Here is a 24,032-nt window from a genome sequence, read left to right as displayed (position 1 = left end):
AAACTGAAGAAAGTGTGAAGAGATGGCAATTGAAAATAAACAAAGAAAAGATCTAGGTCAGTCACAACCCATAGTTTCATTAAGAGCTCTCTGAGTCTGTACAGTTTTAAACGCCCAACTACTCGATCTGCTTCATGGGATTGGGACTATACTACATTAAGAACATACTTATATTCCTAACAATACTAACTGCTTATGGGAACAAAGCCTCTTTGACACCATTACTAGTAGTTGAAGCTACTTTTGAACTTAATCTCTTGCTTTCTTCATACTTACCAGCCAGAGAATCAAATAGAATACCGGCCCCGACCCCAACTGCCAAGTCTATCGTATAGTGTCCTCTAGTCCCTAACAATCTCACAGCTTGCAACAGATTGAGTGCATCAAATGTCCAGGCCAATTCCCACCTCTGCTTTCTTCTCATGTCTAAGGAAGCAATCACCGACCCTGCTACATGCCCCGAGTAGAACAAGAAAAACGATACATTCCCAACCGGGAAGTCTGCTCCCGAACCCAAAAATCCCTATAGAACACCAAATTTCAATGACAATGCCCAAAAGCTAAAACCCACAAGTAACAAACGAACAGGTCACATATTATGTTACGAGATTGTGATCAAGTAAATATGATACAACCTAGTGAGTTTTCAGAACTCGAATTTCAGCACATACATAGGGGTTACCTGAGGCAATGGAAGTTGGGTGGAGTAGCCAAGGATTCCCCGGCAAGTGAACATAAAAAGGGCGGCAATGGTGGCTCTAGGACGGCCCTCAATCAGCCACGTCCACAATATGTACGTCGTCTGCATCCCCACAAACACCTACACACGGAAAATTGTCCTCAAAGTCTCCATTTAATGTGACAAACTTCACCAAAAATCAAATGTCACCCAACACCTAAAACCTGATGACAATCAAACCTTTTCCGACCCAACCACCGAATTTAAAGCCGAACAAACAAAAAAAATCCCAACGCCGCAGAAAGAAACCTCAAACTTACAGAAATGTAAATGCACCTTACACCCAAGTGACCCATCCATAACTCCAAAATGTACTAAACACCTTGAAACAGAAGAAAAGAAAATCAACCACACATTGCAGAAAGAATGTAAATAAATGTATACACACGAGATACGAATTGCCGTCTCCTTCAGAAACTTATATAACAAACAAACAAAACCCACTCTGTTCTGTCTAAACCCAAAACAGCCCCCAAAAACTCTCATCACATCAAACCCAACCCAACCCAGAACAAAAACCAACACTAATAACAAAGTTAATTAACAAAGTCAAAGACGACGAATCGAGATTAGTTACCGTGTTAAGCCCGGCGAGCAATGTATTGAGCTGAGGGCTGGAAGCGAGGAGGAGGTGGAGGGAGCGCGTGGAGACGAAGCCGATATCGAAAGGCGGAGCCGATGAGGGGACCATGCGGAGCGTGTACTCGACGCCCATGAAGAAGAGGAGGCACAGTGCGAAGAAGCAAGGTATCCAGTGGTGCCTGGCGACGTGGAGGGCGTCATGCAGGGTCCACGTCATGAAGGAGGCCTTGTTGTTGCCGCCGTGGACGGGGGCTTTGGACATGGCGGCGGTAGGGGTGGGGGCGACGGCTCGTTTGTGGCGCCGAGAAGTGAGGGCCGAAACGGTGCCGTTCATAATGGGGAGGGGGAGGGAGAGGGAGGGGATTAAATTTAGGAGGGGGGATATTTTGGGAAAATGAGGCGAGATTTGGGGCGGGGAAGAGGGAGATAAATAAAGAAGGGTAGGCGGAGGGCACGAAGAGAAAGGAGTTTTAGAGATCTGAGAAATGGTGGAGAGGTCTCCTACGCGTTAAAGGAGGTTGTGAGAGTTGTGAGAGACCTTGTGATGTGTGTGGGTTTTGGGTTTGATTTTGATTGGGGGGTTTAAGGGTGTTGAGCTTGATTAATTAGTTGGTTACCCACATTTAATTCTTGCATTAAACAATGGAGGATTTTTAGTAAAAAAAAACAGAGGGTGCTATCACTGCTATGGTAGTGACTAGTTGATTTTTCTTATGTGGAAATAGTGGGGTTTTAGTTAGAGAACTATGAATGGGTCATTGGTGAGAGATAATTTTTCTGTATAAGTCAGTTTGATTATCGTCGGAGCTAATTAGTTGTTATAAGCTTTGCATCTGTTTAAGACATTTGCTTGCTATCGTCTAGATTTCGAGTTATGATGATTCTACTCATGGTCCATACTTTATCTCATTTTGAAATACAACTATAACATAGACGTTTTTTACATTAATATTGAAAATCTAATTTTCTGTGACAGTATTAATTTGACTTTTTGTTGGTCCAATTCACGATGGTCGGTGTTGTAAAATTTTCATTTCATTTTCCAACGGGTCATATTCATAGTAGATTAGTAGGAGTACTCATCTTTTGTTAATCAGTGTCCTCGGCGCTGATTAGTTACGAATAATTATGTGATTGATCAAGGGTCTGACTTGCACGCGCCATCCCCGGGGGTGTGAAGACTGGAATGAGTTGGATAAGTCCAAGGTCTACTCTCTAGCCATCACCGTCCACAGGACTAAGATTTTGAGTGATAGCAAACTAGCATAATTGTGGCGCCCACGCAAGACTCAATTTGGTAAGCACTGTTGGACGTGTTCGTTCTTTTTTTACTATGGTAAGTTATTGGGTCAAAGTAACTTTCGTTCTCGACAAGAGTCAAAATAACTCGAGAAATGAGGATGAGAGGATCCATGAACCACCGACCATGGATATTGTCACAGGCATCACGTGCAATATATGACAGCCCCCACTACTTGGTTTATTAACTACTAAGACGAGGTGGCATGCTTGCATGCTTTGCCAAGCAACTGTCTAAGTAACTTCCTCTCAATGTGCGTCAACTGCCCATGAATAACCGCTCATTAAGCAGCCAAGTAACCTCTCATAAAGCCCTTGTAACTGCCTAAGTAACTGTCATCATTCATGTTCTGTAACTACCTATGTTGACGAGGCTAACCTCCCCGCAACTGCTTGCTAACGAGGCTAAACTGCATGCACAATCTGCAACTGCCTGGTGAGGCTAATCCCTCCGCATCTGATATGCCTGCTCCATGCCAGCGAGGCTAATATTCGGGTAACTGCATGCCTAGTGCTTGCCGAGGTCTGCTGGCGACGTCCATGTCCCTGCCTAGTCAGATCTGCCCACTTCCTTGCTGGCGAGGCTAATATCCAGCCCACTGATTATGCTAGCGAGGCTAATGTCTAGCCTAGCCTCAACACTTGTCTCTGCAGTCTGCCTTACATGTTGTACTTCTTGGCACCTAACTTTGAGCTTGCTTGGCTATCGTAGCGAGACTAATAACCCTACTACTACTTCCTTTGTCCGTCTGCCCAGCGAGGCTAACTTCCCCACAGCTTGTCCCCTTGGTTAGATCAATCACCCTGCTTCTGTTTCTGCCTAGCGAGGCTAACCTCCCCGCTAGCGAGACTAATATGCCTATGGCACGTTCAAGGGTGTAACAGTTATAGACTTATAGTCGATCTGCTATGTTATTACCACAGTTCATAACATCATATTTTGTCTCTAGATGTTTACGGCTTTTATCCGGTCAAATGAGGTAGTAAAGATGTGAGTCTTTGGTTTGGATTTGGGAGGTAAAGATATTTAGACCCTCCTGTTATTATAAAGGAAACATGCTAGACTGCAAATGAGATTAATATTGCCGTAATTCTTCAAATTACAGTAGGCGGACTTATCGACCAAGTTGACATATCCGGCTTCAGAACAGTTTAGCACTTTATTTAGATCGGATGCATGGCTACGACATACTAGTACGTGATACTACTTTGATATCACAAGAAGTAATATTTTCCCCGTAATGGCTTTTATGCGTCCATGATCCCTACCTCTAAATATCTACAAACAAGCAGACGACATTCATGTAAGTCTGGCTCCGCTAGTCGTGCAGCAGACTAGCCTAATTATTTACGTCACAAATCTTGTCGAGTCTAAGAGAAGTGAACCTTGTATAATAAATCAAATGCATTACAAGACTTCATTATATTAATCGTTGAGTCCGAGAGAAATGGACCTCGTAAAATCAATTGCTAGCACTGAGGGAAGTGGACCTTGACACCTCGTAGAATTAATTGCGTACCAGTTAACATCTGGAAGTTGCTCCAATAATATTCATCTTGGTCGCGGCCTACCAGTGAGCCATAACCTCATTCGGGCTTTATCCCTCTGTATAGGCACATTTGCACATGATTGAAGAGTGAAGACTACCATTTTACTTCATCTAGGCAAATTATAGAATCCGCAGATGTTACTCATTCGATTAAATATGATGATACTTCAATCCATAATTTGTTAATGCATGTTTACTTGAATGGCAGCAGGACACTCGCTAGCACTTCACTCGACTAGCGGAAATAGATCAAGCAATGTGTTTCAGGAACCTGCAAAGTTCATATCTTACACATTCACATCCAACAAAATTTACATGCAACACAAAACAACACTGAAACAGTGCAAAGAACCAACACTTAACAAACAACCCTATTGATTATTAAACAGTTGCAAGAGGTAAATTGAACACTCTCAGGGGGTTCCAGACATCAGCGCCTCCCTCAACACTCGGATTATATCAGTGAGTGAAATAAGGCCGACGAGCAAACCCTGTTGATCCACCACCCAGATCCTGTGCACGTGTTTAGTAACGACCTTGTCGATTACTTCATCCAGTGTTGAGTCAGTTCGGCACGCCACAAGCTCTCTGACACTCTCAACCGCATTGGGATTGCTTGATAGTAAAGGGCTGGCTGCAATTGTTTCTGTGTATTCTAGTGCACTTATAGGTAACCACGTTTTTAGTGATGACAAGTAGCACCCCTTTATATCTGTTGCAGAAAATGTGCCCACGAGTTTCCTACCCCTTCCCTGTAAAAGGAAATCAAATGATTAACACCCTTTCACTAAGGCTGCAATAACAGATGGGAAAATGGTGCTTGTATGCTTGCAATACAGAAGGATGTGGTACATAAGGAAGTCGACTGAATCAAAAATTTGTTGATCAACTGGTTATATAATAATGATAACCTTAGTAGTAAGATTACTCAAGACAGGCGAACCCCTATACGATGCCTAAGCTTATCTTATGTCCTATACTCGTGTACCACTCCTCTTTTGCACAGTCCAATACAAACGTCATGAATATATATATACCACATGGGATACCAACAATATTTCCTATGTAAACTAAGAAAACTAAGCATTTGGGATGCATGTCAATATCTCATGAAAGTACAACAGGAACTAAAAGCAAAGAATGAGATACATACGTTCACAAGCTGCTTGTGATCATCTTCATTGGCAGGGGAGGAGGAAATTATCGGAACAGCATTTAGCAAAGCAATTCTCATGCATTTGATGGCATTGATGACCATGGTGCGGTCAGTTATTGCATAAACCCTCTCTGTCACGGCTCCCAGTTCAGCTACAGTGCGTGACAGAATGCCATTCAGTTCACTACTAGTGCTAGCATGTTCCTTCACGAACCTCAGAACATCCATTTGTGTTACCATTCGGTAGCCAGAAGCAGACTCCATAAGTTCGACTCCAGACACATTGTTCATGTGACTGTCTACTGGTACCAAAGCACGGTGTATTCCTTTGCTAAACACTTCCATACAGTCTATGATGCTGAGTGCACAGGACGCAGAGTTAAACAGTCTAAACGTTTAAATTCAAAATCAGGGAAGTTGGTATTTTCAAACGTCAAAAGCAGACATTGTAACATACATATCCAAAGGTTCATTTTGATGTGATATTGTGATTACTATTTTTTTTCCCTGATATGACAGTTGGACTAATTTTTGACTGTGTGTCCAAACCCACCAAGGCACAACTGAGAATCAGCATATGCTAAAAACGAGCTGTACAACTAATACTAACAAGCATGCAACTACGGATGGATTACGTAACACAAAGTCACAAACAAAAGGGAAGGAACACATTAATCAGTTCTCACCTTGTGTTGGGGTTTAGAGTCCACAAGCTCAAACCCTCGATGCAATGCCCAATAATAGAAGAAACAGGCACAGACATCTTTTGCTCAAGATCCAACTCCCCAACCCCATCAGCCATCAACTGATCGCCATCATTTCCTGCAATATGAGCCAGTATATCTAGCATGGTGGCCATCCCTATGTAGTGCTTCCTTACAGCCCCGGTTTGCCTGTCAGCTTCCACAATCATCGAGCCGCCTGCTCCGATCCAATGACCCGGAGGGGCCGCCACGGGCACCGCTACCACCTGGTTGGCCACCAATGCGTTCATGGTGTGAGACAGAGTTGCCGTGTACGGCACTTCCACTAGCCTCCGCTTGTTTGTCATCATGTCAGCAACTTTCTTGTCCCTCAGTGTCTGAGTAGTCTGAGGCAACTGAGTGTTGTTTTGCGCCATTGTTTGCTGCATGGTTTGGTTCTCTTTCAATTTGAATTTGCCAAGGGAAGTAGCCTAAGCTAGTGAATTGACAGAGGGGAGTGGGACTATATAGAAAGAACTCAAAGAAGGTGAGTTAAAGTTGATGTAGCAGGTACGTGTCAAAGCAAGGACATGCAACAGTGTCGATAAGGCTCAATGGCATAACACGTGGAGATCAGATCCAAAAATGAGATAGGGACGACAATCCTTATCTACTACTAAATACGTCAATACTTGTCCAAAATGAATCACTAAAATATTCATAACGAATGAGTGCAATTCAAATTTAAGAACCAAAGAGAACTAGCAAAGCGGAAGTTTTATGGCAAAACCTACGACAGCTGCTACAGTTTTTTTTTTTTTTTTAAATATGTATGAAGGGAAGGAATGTCATTCCCCAATATCAGCTTCAACCTAAACAGTCGTGAACTCGATCACGTTGGCTGCTGGCTACTGGCTAGACCCTTCACTCTCGACCAAAGGCATAGATCCCAATTGCTCCTGTGATTCTGAAGACTCAAGATCCCAAATGTAATGCAAACTATCAATGCCCTTGGCATTTGCAAGTACCTTGATAAATAGTTGCAAACTATCACTAGTTGAAACAGCTAGCTGAATTCCAACCTTGTTAAATCGTACGCAAGGGCACGCCTAACAGACAAAGACGGTAAGTAACATGATAAGAAACATGTTTAAATACGACTGAAATACACCATCAATTTAAAGGCGTCATTTACCGGTAATCCACCACCGGTATCAGTGGAGTCGAACAGGTCCTCATTGTCCATGTCCCAAAACTTTACACTGGAGTCATCACCAGAAACCAAAAATCGGTTTTTGGTTGCATCAAACTCCACAATCCCAACTGTCTGCTTCCTCAGCCCATTATAAACGCTTAACGACCCCGTCTTCGTCATTCCATTCCAAAAGGGATGATTCCCCTTCCATGTTTGTCCCACATGAGAATAGCCTGTTTACATATGTATGTAGAATTAATATAAAGATACCTTTTAGATGAGACAGTTAAGAACTTAAGATAATAATGTTACCTTTTTCCATCAGTACTATAGGCTATTCGTGTGCATGCAGAGCCTGGGGCATCATATCTGAATACTGGACCGCTCTGATTAAACACCCATGCCATGATTTTCCCATCAAAATCTGTTGAGAAGATGATCTAGTGCAGAAAAGAAAAACCTTCATCAAGGTAAGACAAAACCTGAAGATCAAAAGACAGAAAGATGTCCAAGGACAAAGAATGCTCAGCTGTAATGGCACAGGATGGAGTGAGTTGGGGTAAAGATCCTATGTTTTCCGAAAAAATTGAGAGTAGCATGGTAGAAAAACAAAGTGAATACAGAGTGACATGCAATATACCAAATCTTTCTGCTGTTATGAAACAAATAGGGAACAACAAGGCACGTTGGCCATAAGAATACAGCACTAAGCATAGTGGCTTAGACAGCACGGTAATGAATACCAAAGCATAATAATCAATCGGAACATTTTTTACTTCCAAGGGAATTTTAGTGGCTTTCCTAATTAAGACAGGCATAAGAGATCCACAGACTGCTTATGTCAATAGTAGTCAATAATTGTTGATGCAACCACTAAGCGGTAGAACCTGCAAGGGGGAATGAAATAAGGGAGAAGAGCAAAGAGACTTGCGGTAACCACCAACTGTTTCTTTTCTCCTACGTTTTTCTACACACACAAGTGCATCAGATATAAGAACCTATGACCATAATCTAGCTACCCAAAAACTGAAGGCATTCTACTTTCCTAGGCCTCTTAAAGTAGAATGAAGAAGAAAAATCAAATATATGAAGCAAAGAATGAACTGTAATGGCAAAAGGTAGTACCGGAAGATCAAACTTCTTGTGTGGATACACAGAAAAATCGGGTGGCTCGTGACCTTCAAAAGTATACAGCTTCTGACCATTAGCAGCATCCCAGACCTGAATAGATATGATAGCCTTTATTATTGAAGTTCCTAGCCTTATAGCAGTAGCAGTGAGGAGAAATGCCAAACCAAACCTTAATAATCTTGTCCTCTCCACAACTTGTGATGCATAATTTTTTGTTAAGGTCAAAGAAAGCAAGATCAGTAACATTACCCACATGTGCAGCAATCTGTTACAATACATGAAGAATTTTATCAGTAAGAATTTACGACGGTTGGTATCAATACTAAGGAAACACCTATAGCAATCATAATTAGAAATCTAAATTCTCATATAAGAACTCAGAAACTGAAATGAACCTCCAAATGGTCTCACAAATCATCCCTGCCATGGTAGGAGTATACATGCACTATATGTATGGAATATGCAACACCTGTAGAAAAGTGGGGAGAAGAAAAGAGAAAATAAAACTATCATTAAGCTTGTTATATTTATTCATTCAGCAGGAAAATAAAAACAATGGGAAGTAAACCTGTATCAATTTACCAATAAAGCGCCCATCTGGACTCCAGATCACACGATTTACAGATGCAGTCAATGGATGAATCAAAGGTACCTATCAAATAGGAAGAATCAACATTAGCCTGGTGGATGGTCCTTGGAATCAACATTATTTGCTTTCCAATGGAAGGAGCAAGGCAATCATGCAAACTAAACCTGCAAAGTAGCTGAACATGCAGCAATGTCCCAAATCTTGAAAGTCCGATAAAGAAGCCTCTGCTTGCTGCCTACCTCCCAAACAGTTATATCACCAATACTTGTACCCACTGAAATTGGGAGAAAGTAAAAAAGAAAACAATTAAAAGGTTACAAAAACAACCAGTAAAACTTATCAAATATTAAAAAAAAAACAAATAAAGTACAGCAAACAAAAGAGCATAAGCAAACCAAGAAGCAAAGACTGATGCTGTGGATGAAATTCCATGCTGATGACAGCAGAACCCTGACTAAGATTGGCAATTACAATCTTTGGCAACTCTTCAGAAGCGCAAAGCATGTGGGTGATGTAGCGAGGAATTGGGATTGGAAGCAACTTAGGTAGCATACTATTGACCTGGAAAACAAAAGGTCAGTCAGTAATATAACAAGGAGGCTGATGGTTTTCACGGACACATAGTAACTGTGGAATCAGAAAGAATAACACCGAAAATTACATCTTTCCACCAAAATTAATCACATAAAAGACACACTAGCAAGTTTTAGAACATAGTTTTTGCCAGGATAACTTGTAGATATATAAGACAATTTAAAAGTAAAACCCAGACAAACTAAAATGTCAAATATATTTAGTCTTTCCCCCAAAGAAAACCATTAAAAAAAATTAGTCATTGGTCAAAGTGGATGAAGGATAATACACATTGGTCAAAATACCTCATTTGATACCCCAGAAGCCCTTGATCTCTTGAACACATCTTCAGCACCTGCAAATTTTCAGTCTCTTGCCGGGTTACTAGTGACAGGTATCCACTTTTGCAAAAATGTACCAGAGCAAATAAGTACACTAAAGTTGTTAGAAATTAGGCGGAAAGTGAAAACAGAAATATAATGAAAAAAAAACAATAACCATTTCATAGTAGTCACATAATGTGACACTCGAAAACATATCAACCCACTTAGTGGGCAATTACCAAAGGTACAGCAGTATATGGACCAAACTGTGAACCGAGCATTACAAATATATTATAAATACACAAATCTTATAGACCTTGAATGTAATCAGTGAATAGCTAAATTTTGGATTGGCATAAAATGTAATGCATGCAACTAATATATGTCAATTCAGTCCTCTTCAATGTTTTAAAAAGCGAAGGCGTACCCCAAGGCATTTTCTTGAGAGTCTTGAGCCTTAGTTAAATGTGTAAATATATAATTATACACATACAAAAAGAACAGATATACATAAGAACTTACTAATTTATTGCATTTAAATATAATGAAATTCATAATCCAAACGTTTTAGATAGTTTTCATCAAATTAAACACATTATATAAACAAATATAAAAAATACTTAAAAAGATTATTTTCTAAGGCATAGTAAAATGCGTAAAAAACGTAACATAAGGAGTAAAAGGCGAGCCTCGGTGCCCAGACCGAAAAACAGAGACGTTATGTAAGTAGCTTTAAGCTATTTAAGCCTCAGGCGAGCCTTGAGGCGAATTTTTTAAAACATTGGTCCTCTTAATAATGAAAGATAAATTGTAATTAAATAGAGTACACAAAAAATTTCTAATAAAGCTCAACATCCAAACCATAATGCTTATTAGAGGTAAAACGTAGCTTAGTGCATACTATACTCATTCACAGTCCCTTCCAAAGCAATCAAAAATCTAACTGTTTATTTCATTCATCTAAATTACCACCAGTAAAACTGGTACTTCTAACTAATTACATTCATAAACATAAGCAACATAAGGCATGCATCTCCAGAAAATGTAACAAAGTTTTTAATCACATACATTTCTGATGTAATCTTAAACAGGAACGTTACATATATTCATTTCGAACTCCAGTTCAAATATATACAGACAAGTGTTTACTGATGTTGATTCAGTAACAACTTGGTAGAAAAGAGTATAAACTGAAACCAAAGCAATAGGGGTTCAGAATTGGGAGCAGCTGGTCCGGCAGTAACCATTTGGTGTGGCACAGAGAACGGGTTGGCCATCCGTTCAGCAAGAGATGCTCTATGTTGTGCTGCTAAAAGCAGAGAAGGCTGTATATCACATATATCAAGATGCATCAAAATATTTCTCAGAAAATTATTTCCATATAGAGCACAATCCCCACATGCATGTTTATTGACTTACACCATCAGTTCTTAAAGGTGGGACGCCACCTGCTTCAGGTAGGGAGTGCTTTAGGTTGGGAGCAGTTAGACAATTTGGTCCTGCATTAACCTTTTGATGCCGCACAGAGGACCATGCTGCAGGATGAGATGGCTGAAAACCACATATGGCAAGATGCATCAAAATATATCCACAGAAAACTATTTCCTTATACACCAAATGCATGTTTATGGACTTACACCATGAGTGCCTCTAGGTGGGACGCGGCCAGCGTTTGGTAGCTTTTTATACGTTGCAGGGGATGTTTTGAAAGCAATTGGCCCACAAGAATGGTCATGGAATAGATTTTTGAAGTCAGGGGGTTCCTTAGAATTCGTGCAGAGTGTTGCCAATTTAAACTACAACAAAAAAAACAGTAGCAAGGACTTCAGATGGAAAAAGAAAAGTTCACCTTCTTACTAAAAATTCAAATAAAAACTGGAGTATATACATGACAATTGTTCAAATTACCTTTTATTTAAAAGGTAGTCAGCCTTGATTTCTCAAAGCTGGGATCCTGAAACTTATCACGGAAGACTGGATTAATCTCAATTAACTATTTTACTACACCAATCATATTTTTCCTCGCAAAGGTAGAATTACATTGTTTTGATAGTTGCCCATTCTCCCTGATTTAAAAGAAGAGGTTGCTGTTAAGCTTCCCAAAATAACAAAATATATTACTTCATAAAATTGGCACACTGGAAGCAAAATATTTAACACAACAAATGACACGCATTTTCTTCAGCATGTCAACTTAAAGAAAGAAATAGCTAACAATGAAGGAAGAATAATATCTAGTCATCATTTTAAAATCCATATTCTCGTTCTATTATCAAAATAGGATTTCAATTATAGAATTGCTGACAGTAACTTGGATTTCAATGACTCAGCACAATGACTGCAATTGTTCAAGATTTTTCATACCCGTGTGTTTCTTCATATTAGATTCCAGGTAAAAAATTATACAATTGTTCAAGATTTTTCATACCCGTGTGTTTCTACAGCCGTTTCTTTCTTTCTTTCTTCTTGCTCAATTTTCTTGGAAACAAAGCAAAGATAATCAACCGCGAATAAGCAAACAAATCATAGCAGAGAAAAAAGAAACGAATCACTCACAAGCGAACAGTCTTTGTGTAATTCTGATCCTCCAAGTATTCAAGTAAAAGAAGAGTGAGCTCTTTGACGGCGTTGTCCGACATCGTCGTTCTTGCTTCCGGCAACTCAGTTAACACTGAAAATAACCAAAAATTAGGGTTCCGACTTCAAATTCTGCCCCAAATTTTAATCAAGAACCGAATTCCGAATCAAAATCCACCGCAGCACAAATCAGTCACACAAGAACAGAGAGCGAACGATTACGAACAATAGAAGCTAAGAGATGTAAAACCTAAAGAGAGCGATTAGATATAGAATGCGAGAGTGATAGTGTACCTCTGTAGTTGGAGAAGAGATGAAGGCGCGGAAAGAGAGTTGAAAGCAGAAAGACCAAGAAATGGAAGGTTCTGGGGGGTTTTTATAGTGCCCGTAAGCGTTTTTGTCTCTATTGTTTGCTTTTCTAATTTTATTAGATTTTACAAGGATTAGGATTAGCTTTCTTCTTTTTTGCTTTCTTGAAAGCGCCGGGTGCAAAAGGATCGTGCTCTTCTTTTTTGAGTTTGTCTATCAGATGAACTTGTTTCTTACTATACATGGTTAATTTTCTTTCTCTGAAGGGTTTAACTTGAATTAATGGATTTTGAGTTTCTCAAACTGATTATCTTTTTCTTGTTACACGACCACCGCATTTTCAACGGGCTACTCTATAATAATGAGTGATTTGGGTTCTCGATAACTCATACTATATAAATCTCGTATGTGATTTATGTGAAAGAAAACGGCATATAGTTTTATGTACATGTTTAGCTTTATAGGAAGGCGAAAGCCTTAGAAAATTAAGAATAAGTCTGTTCGTGGTAAATGCAAGGAAGAAGGTTTAGATGTGTTGTTAGTTTTCTCCTTCCTAATCTTTAGGGTGGGTCACTAGGTCTGAATATTGCAATCACATTCACTGCGATGAGATTGACAATTCACTACACGCACGAAGTACATGTCTCAGAGGCATTCCTATGTGATTTGCCTCTATTTGATTCGAAAAACAAACGTCTCCTAAAAGTGGCTACTCTACTTCTCATACTGTAATTTCAAGCATACTGCACCTCGACTCAAACTTTTGGATCTTTAGTGATATCATCACTGCTCACCATTCGTTATCATAATGCTACATTTATTTTCGATCACATTATAATAATGCTAGGTTATAAGCTCTGGAAAAAAAAAAGCATAGCACACACTCTGAAGAATCCATTACAATTGCGAGGAATCAATACAAGAGACTAAAAGAGGATGCACACTATGCAAAGCATCAGCAAGACTACTCTCTAGGTCTCTAGTGTCAACGGAAATTACAGACATCTGAGTGTGGAGTTACGCTATTTCCTACTCATTGAAAAATTTACAGACCTACCATTTCAATCTAATTTAGGTTAGAATATCACAGATAGAAGCTGTGACCCCTCTACAAGGAACCCTTCACAAAATGATGAAATCACGGCACTAAAGAGTAAGCTAGAAAACAAAGATTAGACATAAGGCAGTACAGCTTGAGCAATTCAATCCATTCCACTTTTGCACTAGTGCACCGGCACCTCAGCAGCCACCCTTTTGCTCTTCCGGATTATCTCCGACTTCAATTCATTCCGCTTAACTCCTTGCATAAGGTATATGATGGCAAAGATGTCATACAGAGGAGTCAATGGAAGGAGTGAACCACCATGATGTATCATCTTTCCAAATGCAAAGATGTCCTCAGTCAAACACCCAACCATACTCACAGTACAAAACCACAACCCATAATCATAGAGTTTCTGAACAACAAACTCTCTGGGTTTCGATAAGAAATCTGCAGCTGCAAGACACCCACAGACAGCCAAAGCAGCTCCTTCAAAAGAAAGGAGAAATGCTTCGTATGTTCCAGTAAGCTCCAAAAACTGAAGCAGCAGCTGCCGCCAAAACTATCTGGTGGAAGTGAAAGCAGGTTAAACAGCCCATTGCTCTGAAAAAGGAAGGGTCAAGAAGTTGTTGAGAAGGTATTCTAATATATACAATAGACTGAATGACTGATACAATGTTATAATGAAATTATTAAACCAAGCAAACGAGTAGTTATTTAGTTTTGTCTGTTTACAGTTTACTAACAGGCAAAAGGGCGCAACTAAATATACCACCAGGTTGTACCTACCCTATCTCCCCAAATAAGATCCTAGTAGGAAATCAAAGAGGCTAATACTACACTTCGACACAGTCCTACCTCATGCAACGATCACTCTTACTACTGCCATGGTAAACACGTCGAACATCTCTTCTTCAGAAGCAGTCCAAAAACAATCTAAGACAGTTTTAGAGTTTCATTCATGTGAAAGCCTAACTCTGAAAATTCTGCCAACAAGTAAATCAAAAACAGCTCAAGTATAAGCAACTATTCACCTAAGATCAACAAGTCTGAATAGTGAATACCATACTACACAAGTCTACAATGACCAACATTAGTTCCAAAGTTATACCAGTAATGTCCAACTTGTTCACACAGTTGCACGCCTTTGCCTCTTACTTATAATCTATCTTCGAATAACAACCAACATGATAAGCTGCATTACATTCGACCCCGAGACATTACGACACAAGTACTAAGTACTAACTCACAAACAGAAACAGAACAAATGCAACAGTAAAATTCACAATAAGATAACACTGTTTATCATAGCACAAATTCTTCATGAAATTGAAGTTGAATCAACTTAAATATTAGAAACTGCATATTCCTTCCAAGCCGTTGATACAGATGAACCAAAACTTAACTATGTGCGTGAGATGATCCAAATCCAGTAGAGATATCAGGAATAGAGTAAAACTGGAGTGAAATTAACATTCCTAATTAATCGACCAAAGGAGTATAGATGACTGAAATTAGCAAGAAGATAAAGATATTTAAAGTACGAGGGAAACCGTAGAAATCATAGAGATGGGGGTGGAAAGAGAGATGATATGGATGAGAGAGATTACCGGAAACAAGCTACAGCGATTAGATGCCGAGGCGGAGGCTTTGGCGTGTCTGAGGGGCGGTGGGATTCGCTTAGCGCGGAGCTTAGAGAACAGTTGGAACTCAAATTGTTGGCATAGGCTTATGCCCGCCATAATCAGCATAACTATCAGCGCATTAAGGCTAACATATAGCGCAGTCTTACAATACTAACAGCGAGTCAGCCGCACTAGCTACGCAATGGGCATTCCCGCGGCCCAAACTGACTACGGACACGCCCTCACGCGCATTTCAAAAAAGACTCCAGAAAACACCGTAATCGGATCTCGTCCCACACCGAAAGATAAGTAAATGATCTACCTCAACTCAACAATAAAAAGTCAAACTCTTGACCTCATAAGGAAAGTACACTACATCTTCCACTGTTACTCTGCATAAATTACCATCATCCTAACCTGAACGTCGGAGAGTCGAAGACTACGCCACCGTGGTCTCTACTTTGACGACGTGTGCCACTTGTGACAGGGAAAAGACAAGGGGTATGGCGTATCTCATCCACAAGGAATACGGCGTATTGTATCAAGTATTATCACTACGTTAACATTGGCGCCGTCTGTGGGAAACCGCAACAAAAAGTCACCAAAAATCACATGCAGCACTTAGTAAAGCAACTACACTTCGACATGGGCACTGTCAATCCCTCCCCCTCCACTCCGGCAGACGGTCATATCGAAGACATCACTGACCTTAGCCTCAACCACCCCTACCTTCCGCCAACGACCCTATCATCCTCACCCCTATACCCGGAACGGTCGTCAGCACTAACACGACTCCGGATCCGGCGACCACCGCAAGAATAGAAAACATGGCCAAAGACCTAGCTGAGTGGCAGCAGCGCGAAGCACTTGAACGCGAGAAAGCAGCAATTCTGCAAGCCGAGCTCGACAAGATGCGAGCGCAGTTCGAGCGGGCTGAACGCAGTCATCTAAACGGCAAATCACAACGCGAAGGTAGCGCGCAAACGAAAGGACGGGAACAAGTTCACTTGAGCATCAGTCTGACTCCCTCCGAACTCGTCAAGAAGCGGCCACCATCACCACGGCGTATTCGCAACCGTGAGGAAGGGAGCACGAGCATCACCTCTCGCTCTATACCTCACACAACTGCTCACAACACGGATCCCACCCTATCTCTAATATTGCAGCGACTAACCGCAATAGAACAACGGGATGCCAACCCACGGTGCCAACCAGTGTTCGCGGCCAGGCCGGGCCCCTTCACCACGCGAATAATGAACACCGTGCGTCCTTCTCAATCTAAGAGCCCAAAAATTACGCCATACACAGGCAAAGGCGATCCATTCCGACACATCGATAACTTCAAAAAAGTTACCGCCAGCAGAGAATTCGACGACGCCACATTGTGCCACCTGTTTAGCGAAACACTAGATGGGGACGCTATGAATTGGTTCTTCGAACAACCGGTAAACTCTATGGATTCTTTCACGCAGTTGACCACATCATTTCTCAATTGGTTCATCCTCATGGTCGGGGCCGCCCACACAACTGATGGTTTATTTCAAGTAAAGCAAGAAAGCAGGGAAACGTTGGGCGCCTTTGTCATGCGATGGCAGACGACAGCATCCAAATGTCGAAACCTGACCAAAATGCTTGCCTTGGCCGCATTCAAGGAAGAACTGAGGTCAGAGAAATTCCTATTCCATATCAACATGGACACTCGAATGCGCGGCGCCACATATGATGACATTATGACTGAGGCAGTACGATATGCTCAGGCAGAATACGTCACATACGGGTAAAAGCGGACCCCAGTACCATCAGACAAAAGCACTGCGCCGCAGACATCTGTACACACAAACACCATCCTCCTCCAGCGCGAGCTCTTCCCTGGCACAGAAGACCATGGCAAAGGCAGGAAAAGAGAGTGGCATCAGGTCAATCACCGTGACGCGCGCAACCATGATCGACACAGAGGCCGGGACAAGAACAAGAGACTTGGCAGTGAGCGTCGCGACAACAGAGATCCTCGCCAAGTTAACGCGATGGGACGCCGTAGTGACCACACACCGCCTAGGGAAGAAACCTTAGAGGACTTTTTTCACAAGCATCAGGGGACGTTGAGGAAACCAGTAAGACCACTACGCCCTCAAACCGAAGCAGAAACTGGTAAATAGTGCAGGTTTCATGAAAATGGAAGCCACAACACGAATGATTGCCGAACCCTCCGCACACTAAGAGCCAATGGCGACACGGGGGTTCGCCCTGCGCAGCAAATGGCATAGCAGAACGTGGCTGCCGTAGTAGAGAACCTGCGCAGCATCAACGTAATAGAGGGAGGAGCCCCGATGACAAACATGTCCAACCGAGCAAAAAAACACTTTGGCCGCAGCAACCACACAAGGCAGGTGTATGCTATCACAGGAGGAAACGCCAAGCGACAAAAGGAAGGATGGAAGCATATCACCTTCACTGAAGAAGAGAAAATTGGCATTTCCTTACCCAATGACGACGCCTTCCTCATCGACGCAGTCTTGGGTGGACAGTGGGACGTAGGGAAGATGATTATCGATACGGGATCCGCAGTCAACGTCTTATTCAAGGGATGCTACGAAAAGATGGAGCGTAGTGGCAAGAAGTTAGTGCATGACCACATCAGCTTCTCTGGCGACGTAACCCAACCTCTACGCTCGGATTATATGACGGTACGCATTGGGACCGCACCATGCACAGTTTGCGTCAAAGCTGAGTTCATCATAGTTGACGCCTACAGTTCCTACAACGGGATCATCGGTCGGCCTACACTTAACCGGATGCGAACTTTCATCGTTGGACACATGATGCTCATCAAATTCCCTACTCCGCATGGAACAGGACAGGTCTGGGGTTCACAATCCGTAGCAAAAGATTGACAAACACGCGCGATTCGACAGATGCGCAACCGACACGAAATCTTGGCAGTACATGCAGTAGAGAATTTGACCGACAAGGTTGTCAACGCACGAGACGGCGAAACACCGAAAAACAAGAATAAGTAAAAGGCTACGCCATACGAGGCCAAAACGCCGGCGAATCCTGAATCTTCCTTGAAAAGCATCACGTTATTCCCGCACCATCCGGAGCGCAAGATCAAAGTCGGCATAACTCTTAGTCCCACAGTTGAGAGGGACTTAACAAGCTTCTTGGGTGACAATATGAAAGTCTTTGCATGGTCTTATGAGGATATGCCCGGCATCTCGCCCGACATCATCATGCATGAACTGCACATCAAACCTTCCGCACACCCAATTAAACAAAAGCGCCGAAGTTTCGACTACGACAAAAGCACGGTAATACGCCAGGAGGTTGACAAATTAAAAGGCATGAAGTTCGTCCATGAAGTGCAATACCCTGAGTGGATTTCAAACTGTGTCATGGTCCGTAAAGCCAATGGCAAATGGAGAATGTGTGTGGATTACAAGAACGTAAACAAGACATGCCCCAAAGACAGTTTCCCCCTACCTAGAATCGACCAGCTAATCGATGCAACGGCAGGTTATGTGTTGCTAAGCATGATGGACGCCTACTCCGAGTACAATCAGATACGAATGAACCGTGCAGATCAGGAAGCTACGACCTTCGTTACTGACAGAGGCATGTACTGTTAGAACGTCATGTCCTTCGGGTTAAAGAATGCGGGTGCCACGTATGTGCGTTGCGTCACACAAATGTTTGACCAGCACATCGGTCGGGAAATTAAGGTATACGTCGATGACGTGTTGGCCAAGAGTATAAAGGCCGAAGACCACGTAGCCAACCTCTGAACCATCTTCAAGGTGCTCAAAAAATACAAGATGCGATTGAACCCGGAAAAATGCTTTTTCGGCGTCACAACAAGTAAGTTCCTGGGCTACATCGTCAGTCAACGTGGCATAGAGGCAAATCCGGAAAAGATACAAGCCATCCTGGATATGGCGCAGCCGGTACTTAAAAATGACGTAGAAGCCCTTCAAGGCAGACTCGTGGCATTATCTCGATTCATATCGAGACTGACCGACAAGTGTGAGCCATTCTTCAAACTATTAAGGCGCTCCAAGAGCAAACTGATCGAATGGACACCTGACTGCCAAGAAACCTTTCAGGGATTAAAAGATTACCTCGCTGCAGTACCATTACTGTCGACCCCACAGCCAGGAGAACCTCTATACCTTTACCTCGCAGTATCCATAACCGCGGTTAGCAGTTCCTTAGTTCACCGTGATGGAACTAAAGAATTGCCAGTCTTCTACGCAGGCAGGGTCATGAACGGCCCAGAGACAAGATACCCAACATTGGAACAGTTAGCCCTTGCGCTCATCGTAGCAGCTAGACGACTGCGCCACTACTTCCAAGCTCATAGCATCCACGTACTTACAAACCAGCCTCTCAAGCAAGTACTACAGAATCCAGAACACTCCGGGCGACTCAGCAAGTGGGCTATCAAACTTATTGAATTCGACATCGAATACAAGTCACGACCCGCCATAAAAGGACAAGTTGTAGCTGATTTTATTGCTGAAATGATCCCCCGAGATACGACGGAAATGGCACCAGATGATGTCATCAACCCCACCACAGTTGCGCCATGGAACTTGCATGTAGACGGTTCCAGCTGCGCCAAATCTAGCGGAGCGGGGATCATCTTGAGCGGACCGGGGGGACTCGAGCTCGAGTATGCTCTAAAATTCAACTTTGTTGCCTCCAACAATGTAGTGGAGTACGAGGCACTGATTGCAGGACTACAGTTGGCCCTCAGCACGGGTGCCACCAGTATCAACGTATTCATCGACTCTCAGCTCGTAGTCAATCAAATCACCGGGTCCTTCACTGCTAAAGATGAGCAACTAACAGCCTACCTGGCGTACGCCACAACGCTGTTGAAACGATTTGAATTCTACCACATCACTTAAATACCAAGGGCCAGTAACGCAAGGGCAGACTCATTAGCAAGACTCGCCACGGCGCAACCACACCAATGCCATAAGGATACCAGGGTTGAAATTCTCCACCATCCCTCCATCTCCCAGACCTTACAGCAGATATGCCAGATAGAGCGCGACCAAGCCTCGTGGATGGATGAGATCATAGCATTCAAGCGTAACGGCAAGCTACCCGAAGACAAGAATACCGCAAGGCAACTAAAGAGACGCGCAGTGAGATACTATTTGCGGAATGACACGCTCTACCGCCAAGGTCTGCTGAACGCCGATCTGAGATGCGTTAAAACCGAAAAAGGCAAGCAAATCTTGAACGAAATCCACAGCGGTGATTGCGGCAACCATTACGGCAGCCGCACGGGATATTATTGGCCAACACTAGCCACCGATGCACAAGAGCTTGCCAGATCTTGCCACAAATGTCAAATTCACGGACTCATACCACGCCAACCCTCAAAACCGCTATCCTACATAGTCAGCCCGTGGATCAACTGCCTCTGGGGAATGGATCTGATAGGCCCGCTTCCCGTCGGGAAATGCCAATTCAAGTGATCATTGTGTGCATCAATTATCATTCCAAATGGATGGAGACTGCGCCCCTGACCGCCATCACAACCGAGAAGGTCTAAAACTTCCTACAACGCAGCATCTTCTACCGCCACGGTGCGCCTGAGTCTATCATCACAGATAACGGCACACAATTCAATAACGACCACCTCATCACATGGTGCAGGGCAAGAGGGACTAAGCTCAAATTCGCATCCGTAGCACACCCCAAAACTAACGGACAAGTAGAAGCCGCTAACAAGTTGATCAAAGGCCTCCTTAAGAAAAAGCTGGATGAAGCCAAAGGACTTTGGCCCGAAAAACTCGATGAAGTACTATGGGCAATCCGTACCACACCAACAGAAGCCACGGGCGAGACTCCTTTCTGCCTAATATACGGCACAGAAGCAGTCCTTCCCATCGAAGTAATCCAGCCAACACAACGGGTTTTGCTGTTTGACCCCGACACCAATTCGGAAAATATGCAACTTGATAAAGATCTCTTGGAAGAGAAGCGCATCACAGCGCAGCGTCACAACATTCTGAACAAACAGCGCGTGGGACGCTTTCATAACTCCAGATCAAGAGCAGGACACTTCAACTAGGCGACTGGGTCCTAAAAATGTCCAAGCAAAGGTCACTAGACTACGCCCGAGATGGGACGGACCATACAAAGTCGTCGAAATCGTGGCACCAAACACGTACTGCCTAGAGGACAAGTACGGAGAGAGATTAGCTCACCCTTGGAACATGGAACAACTTAAGTACTACTACAAGTAGGGGTCCGCGCGTAGCGCAACACATAAGGACTTGGACTGTTAAAGTACTTATGGCACACTGCCAAAGCTATCTTTGTACAAAACGGCTACGGCCAGGCTATCAATTAAATGAGGGATTTTTCAAACCATTGATCCTTACTACGCTAGCGTACTACGGCAATTAAATTCCTTCGACAGACTATTTCATTGTGCGCACAACAAAGATAGCATTAAGCATGTAGCCACAAGTATACGATAACAATCACATAACATTGCTACGGCAATAATATAAACGAAATTAAATTAGCACAAGTATCAATTATTATCTCTACGTTAACACAAATCTTCTATCTTCTATCTTCTATCTTCTTCTGTTAATAAAGTAAGAATGTGATTCTAATAGTTAAATTCGTACAGGTCCATAGTTTATTAATTTTTACAAGACTAAACTTAATATATAAATAATATTATCGTAATTTAAATACGAAGCTGAAAAATAAAACCACAGAGAAGAATGCGGGTGAGTGGAGAAGAAATTCAGAACTTTTGCACACACGTAAGTGCATGTAAAAATGCTTGTTGAAAAGAAAAGAGAAAAAGGGATATGAGAAATGTATGTGGGTTTGATAGAACTTCGTCATTTCATCCCCACCAACCTAAAATAGTAAAATTGTCACTCTTCCGGTCTCCCTTTCCTTTTTTCTTATTGTTATTATTATTTTATTTTTGAGAAAATCTTCGTCCCCTCTTTTGGGATTTTCAAGTGTTCAACTCCTTTTTTAGGATAAATTCTTTCTATGGTATTTGAGGTATGACCAATCGGACACTTTGTTACCTAATGTTTGAAAGATGACAGTTTGATATTTGAATATAGGTTTTATATGACACTTTGTTACTTATATTGACTAATAGAATGGTAAAATAGAAATTTAAGTATATTATATATAAAATATAATAAAAACATGAGTTTTATGTGTCCTCAAATCTTAATCGTTTTATGCGTTTAAGTTAATTTTTTTTTGTCATGTTGATAGCATAAGTCAGTTTAATGTTTATGAAATTCAATCGTCTCACAAAACTACCCTGCGATGCTATATTAAATTAATTAAAAGCATGTGCGTGGGTATTTAAATCTAGATTTTTTAAATAAAAGTCTAATTTTTCACCTTCAATTAAAGGTTCAAATTAATTCATGTTTATTTTCTCGCAAACGATACAAAAATGATGAATACCAACATGATAGAAATTAGTTTTGAACCTATGAAATTCTATTTGTATTTTTATTTTGATGAATAATATGTAAATGTCAATTTTGCCTTTTATATTTAATAAAGAAATCAACATAAGTACCAAAGTGTCATATAAAATATAACTTCACATACCAAACTGTCATTTTTTGAAACATTGAGTATCAAAATGTCAGATCGGTCATACTCATACCTTAGGTATCATAGAAAGAATCCCCCCCCCCCCCGTCTTTTATTAGAAAAAGAAAATAAATTTATCAAAATACAGTAGGGCGGGTATTTTCACAAATATGAAGATTCAAGCCCGCACACCTAAAGCGGGTCTTGCGAGCTTTTGTGGACCGAGCCTTGCGGGCTTTTATTAGAAAAAAAAACATAATACTCTAATTTAAGGGTTTGAAATAATAAAAGAATTATTATAAAACATTCTAAAAAAGTCACAAATAAATTCTAGTTTCGAAATATTGTTGATCGATACCAGTAGATGTGATCGATATATATATTTAGGGACCTTGTAAAAATTTCATCCGTTTTGAACAAGGTTTGACCGTCTGTACCTACGGTCAACCAAAAAAGAGGGGTTTTGACATATACTGATCATATCGGCTGGTGTCGATCGATCTTGAAAGGTTTCATTCATATAGTTGTTTCATAATGCGATAGTTTTATTCTAAACCTAATAAAATATGTATGTATAATATTTTATTATTTGACGGGCTTTTACGGGCTGGGCCGGGCCTTGCGGGCTTTTGGCTGGCGGGCGGGCTGGGATTCATACCTCTAATATGTCCGTCCTTCTACCCACGAAAGCGGGCTTTGGCGAGCTTTCTCGCGGGTCGGGTCGGGTAAAAGCCCATCAGGCTTGTGAGCCTCCAGGAGTTTTTCGGATCCGCAGGCTAAATGATGAGGCTTATTCCAGACATTGTGCATCTTGATATGGATTGATATCAATGACAATATTGTTAAATAGAAGTGTGTCCTTGTTCTTTTTGTTGGGATTTGGACTTGATGTGATCAAATTTGTTTTCTTTGTTGAGATTTTTTGCTTAATTAAATTGTGCTCATTCATATATGTATAGGGAAGAAAACTATTGTACGTGACCCTAAGTATTATTTACAAAACATAGTTACAAATAGTAGTAATTAATTGCAGGCTTTTTTTAATAGAGATTGT

The 24,032-nt window shown here is 41.7% G+C and overlaps 2 protein-coding genes and 1 pseudogene across 2 annotated transcripts; all 3 read right to left on the bottom strand.

The window, feature by feature from the left end:
• Positions 1–60: 60 nt before the first annotated feature.
• LOC126799982 (phosphatidylcholine:diacylglycerol cholinephosphotransferase 1-like) lies at positions 61–1,777 on the bottom strand. Its single transcript, XM_050527247.1, has 3 exons — positions 1,317–1,777; positions 683–820; positions 61–523 (listed from the first exon to the last, which is right to left on the bottom strand). The coding sequence occupies exons 1-3, from the start codon at positions 1,653–1,655 to the stop codon at positions 194–196; spliced, it is 807 nt and encodes a 268-aa protein (XP_050383204.1). The 5' UTR covers positions 1,656–1,777; the 3' UTR covers positions 61–193.
• A 2,211-nt stretch (positions 1,778–3,988) lies between these two features.
• Positions 3,989–10,215, bottom strand: LOC126797092 (uncharacterized; annotated as a pseudogene).
• A 395-nt stretch (positions 10,216–10,610) lies between these two features.
• Positions 10,611–11,881, bottom strand: LOC126797091 (protein TOPLESS-RELATED PROTEIN 2-like). Its single transcript, XM_050523771.1, has 4 exons — positions 11,861–11,881; positions 11,458–11,616; positions 11,240–11,371; positions 10,611–11,145 (listed from the first exon to the last, which is right to left on the bottom strand). Exons 1-4 carry the CDS (start codon positions 11,879–11,881, stop codon positions 10,966–10,968), a joined length of 492 nt encoding a protein of 163 aa, XP_050379728.1. The 3' UTR covers positions 10,611–10,965.
• Between the last annotated feature and the right edge of the window lie 12,151 nt (positions 11,882–24,032).

This window comes from Argentina anserina, chromosome 6 (genome assembly GCF_933775445.1).
Source record: "Argentina anserina chromosome 6, drPotAnse1.1, whole genome shotgun sequence".
Lineage (NCBI taxonomy): Eukaryota > Viridiplantae > Streptophyta > Magnoliopsida > Rosales > Rosaceae > Argentina > Argentina anserina.
The sequence above is the reverse complement of the archived record's forward strand: the minus strand, read 5'-3'. Positions and strand labels throughout refer to the sequence as shown.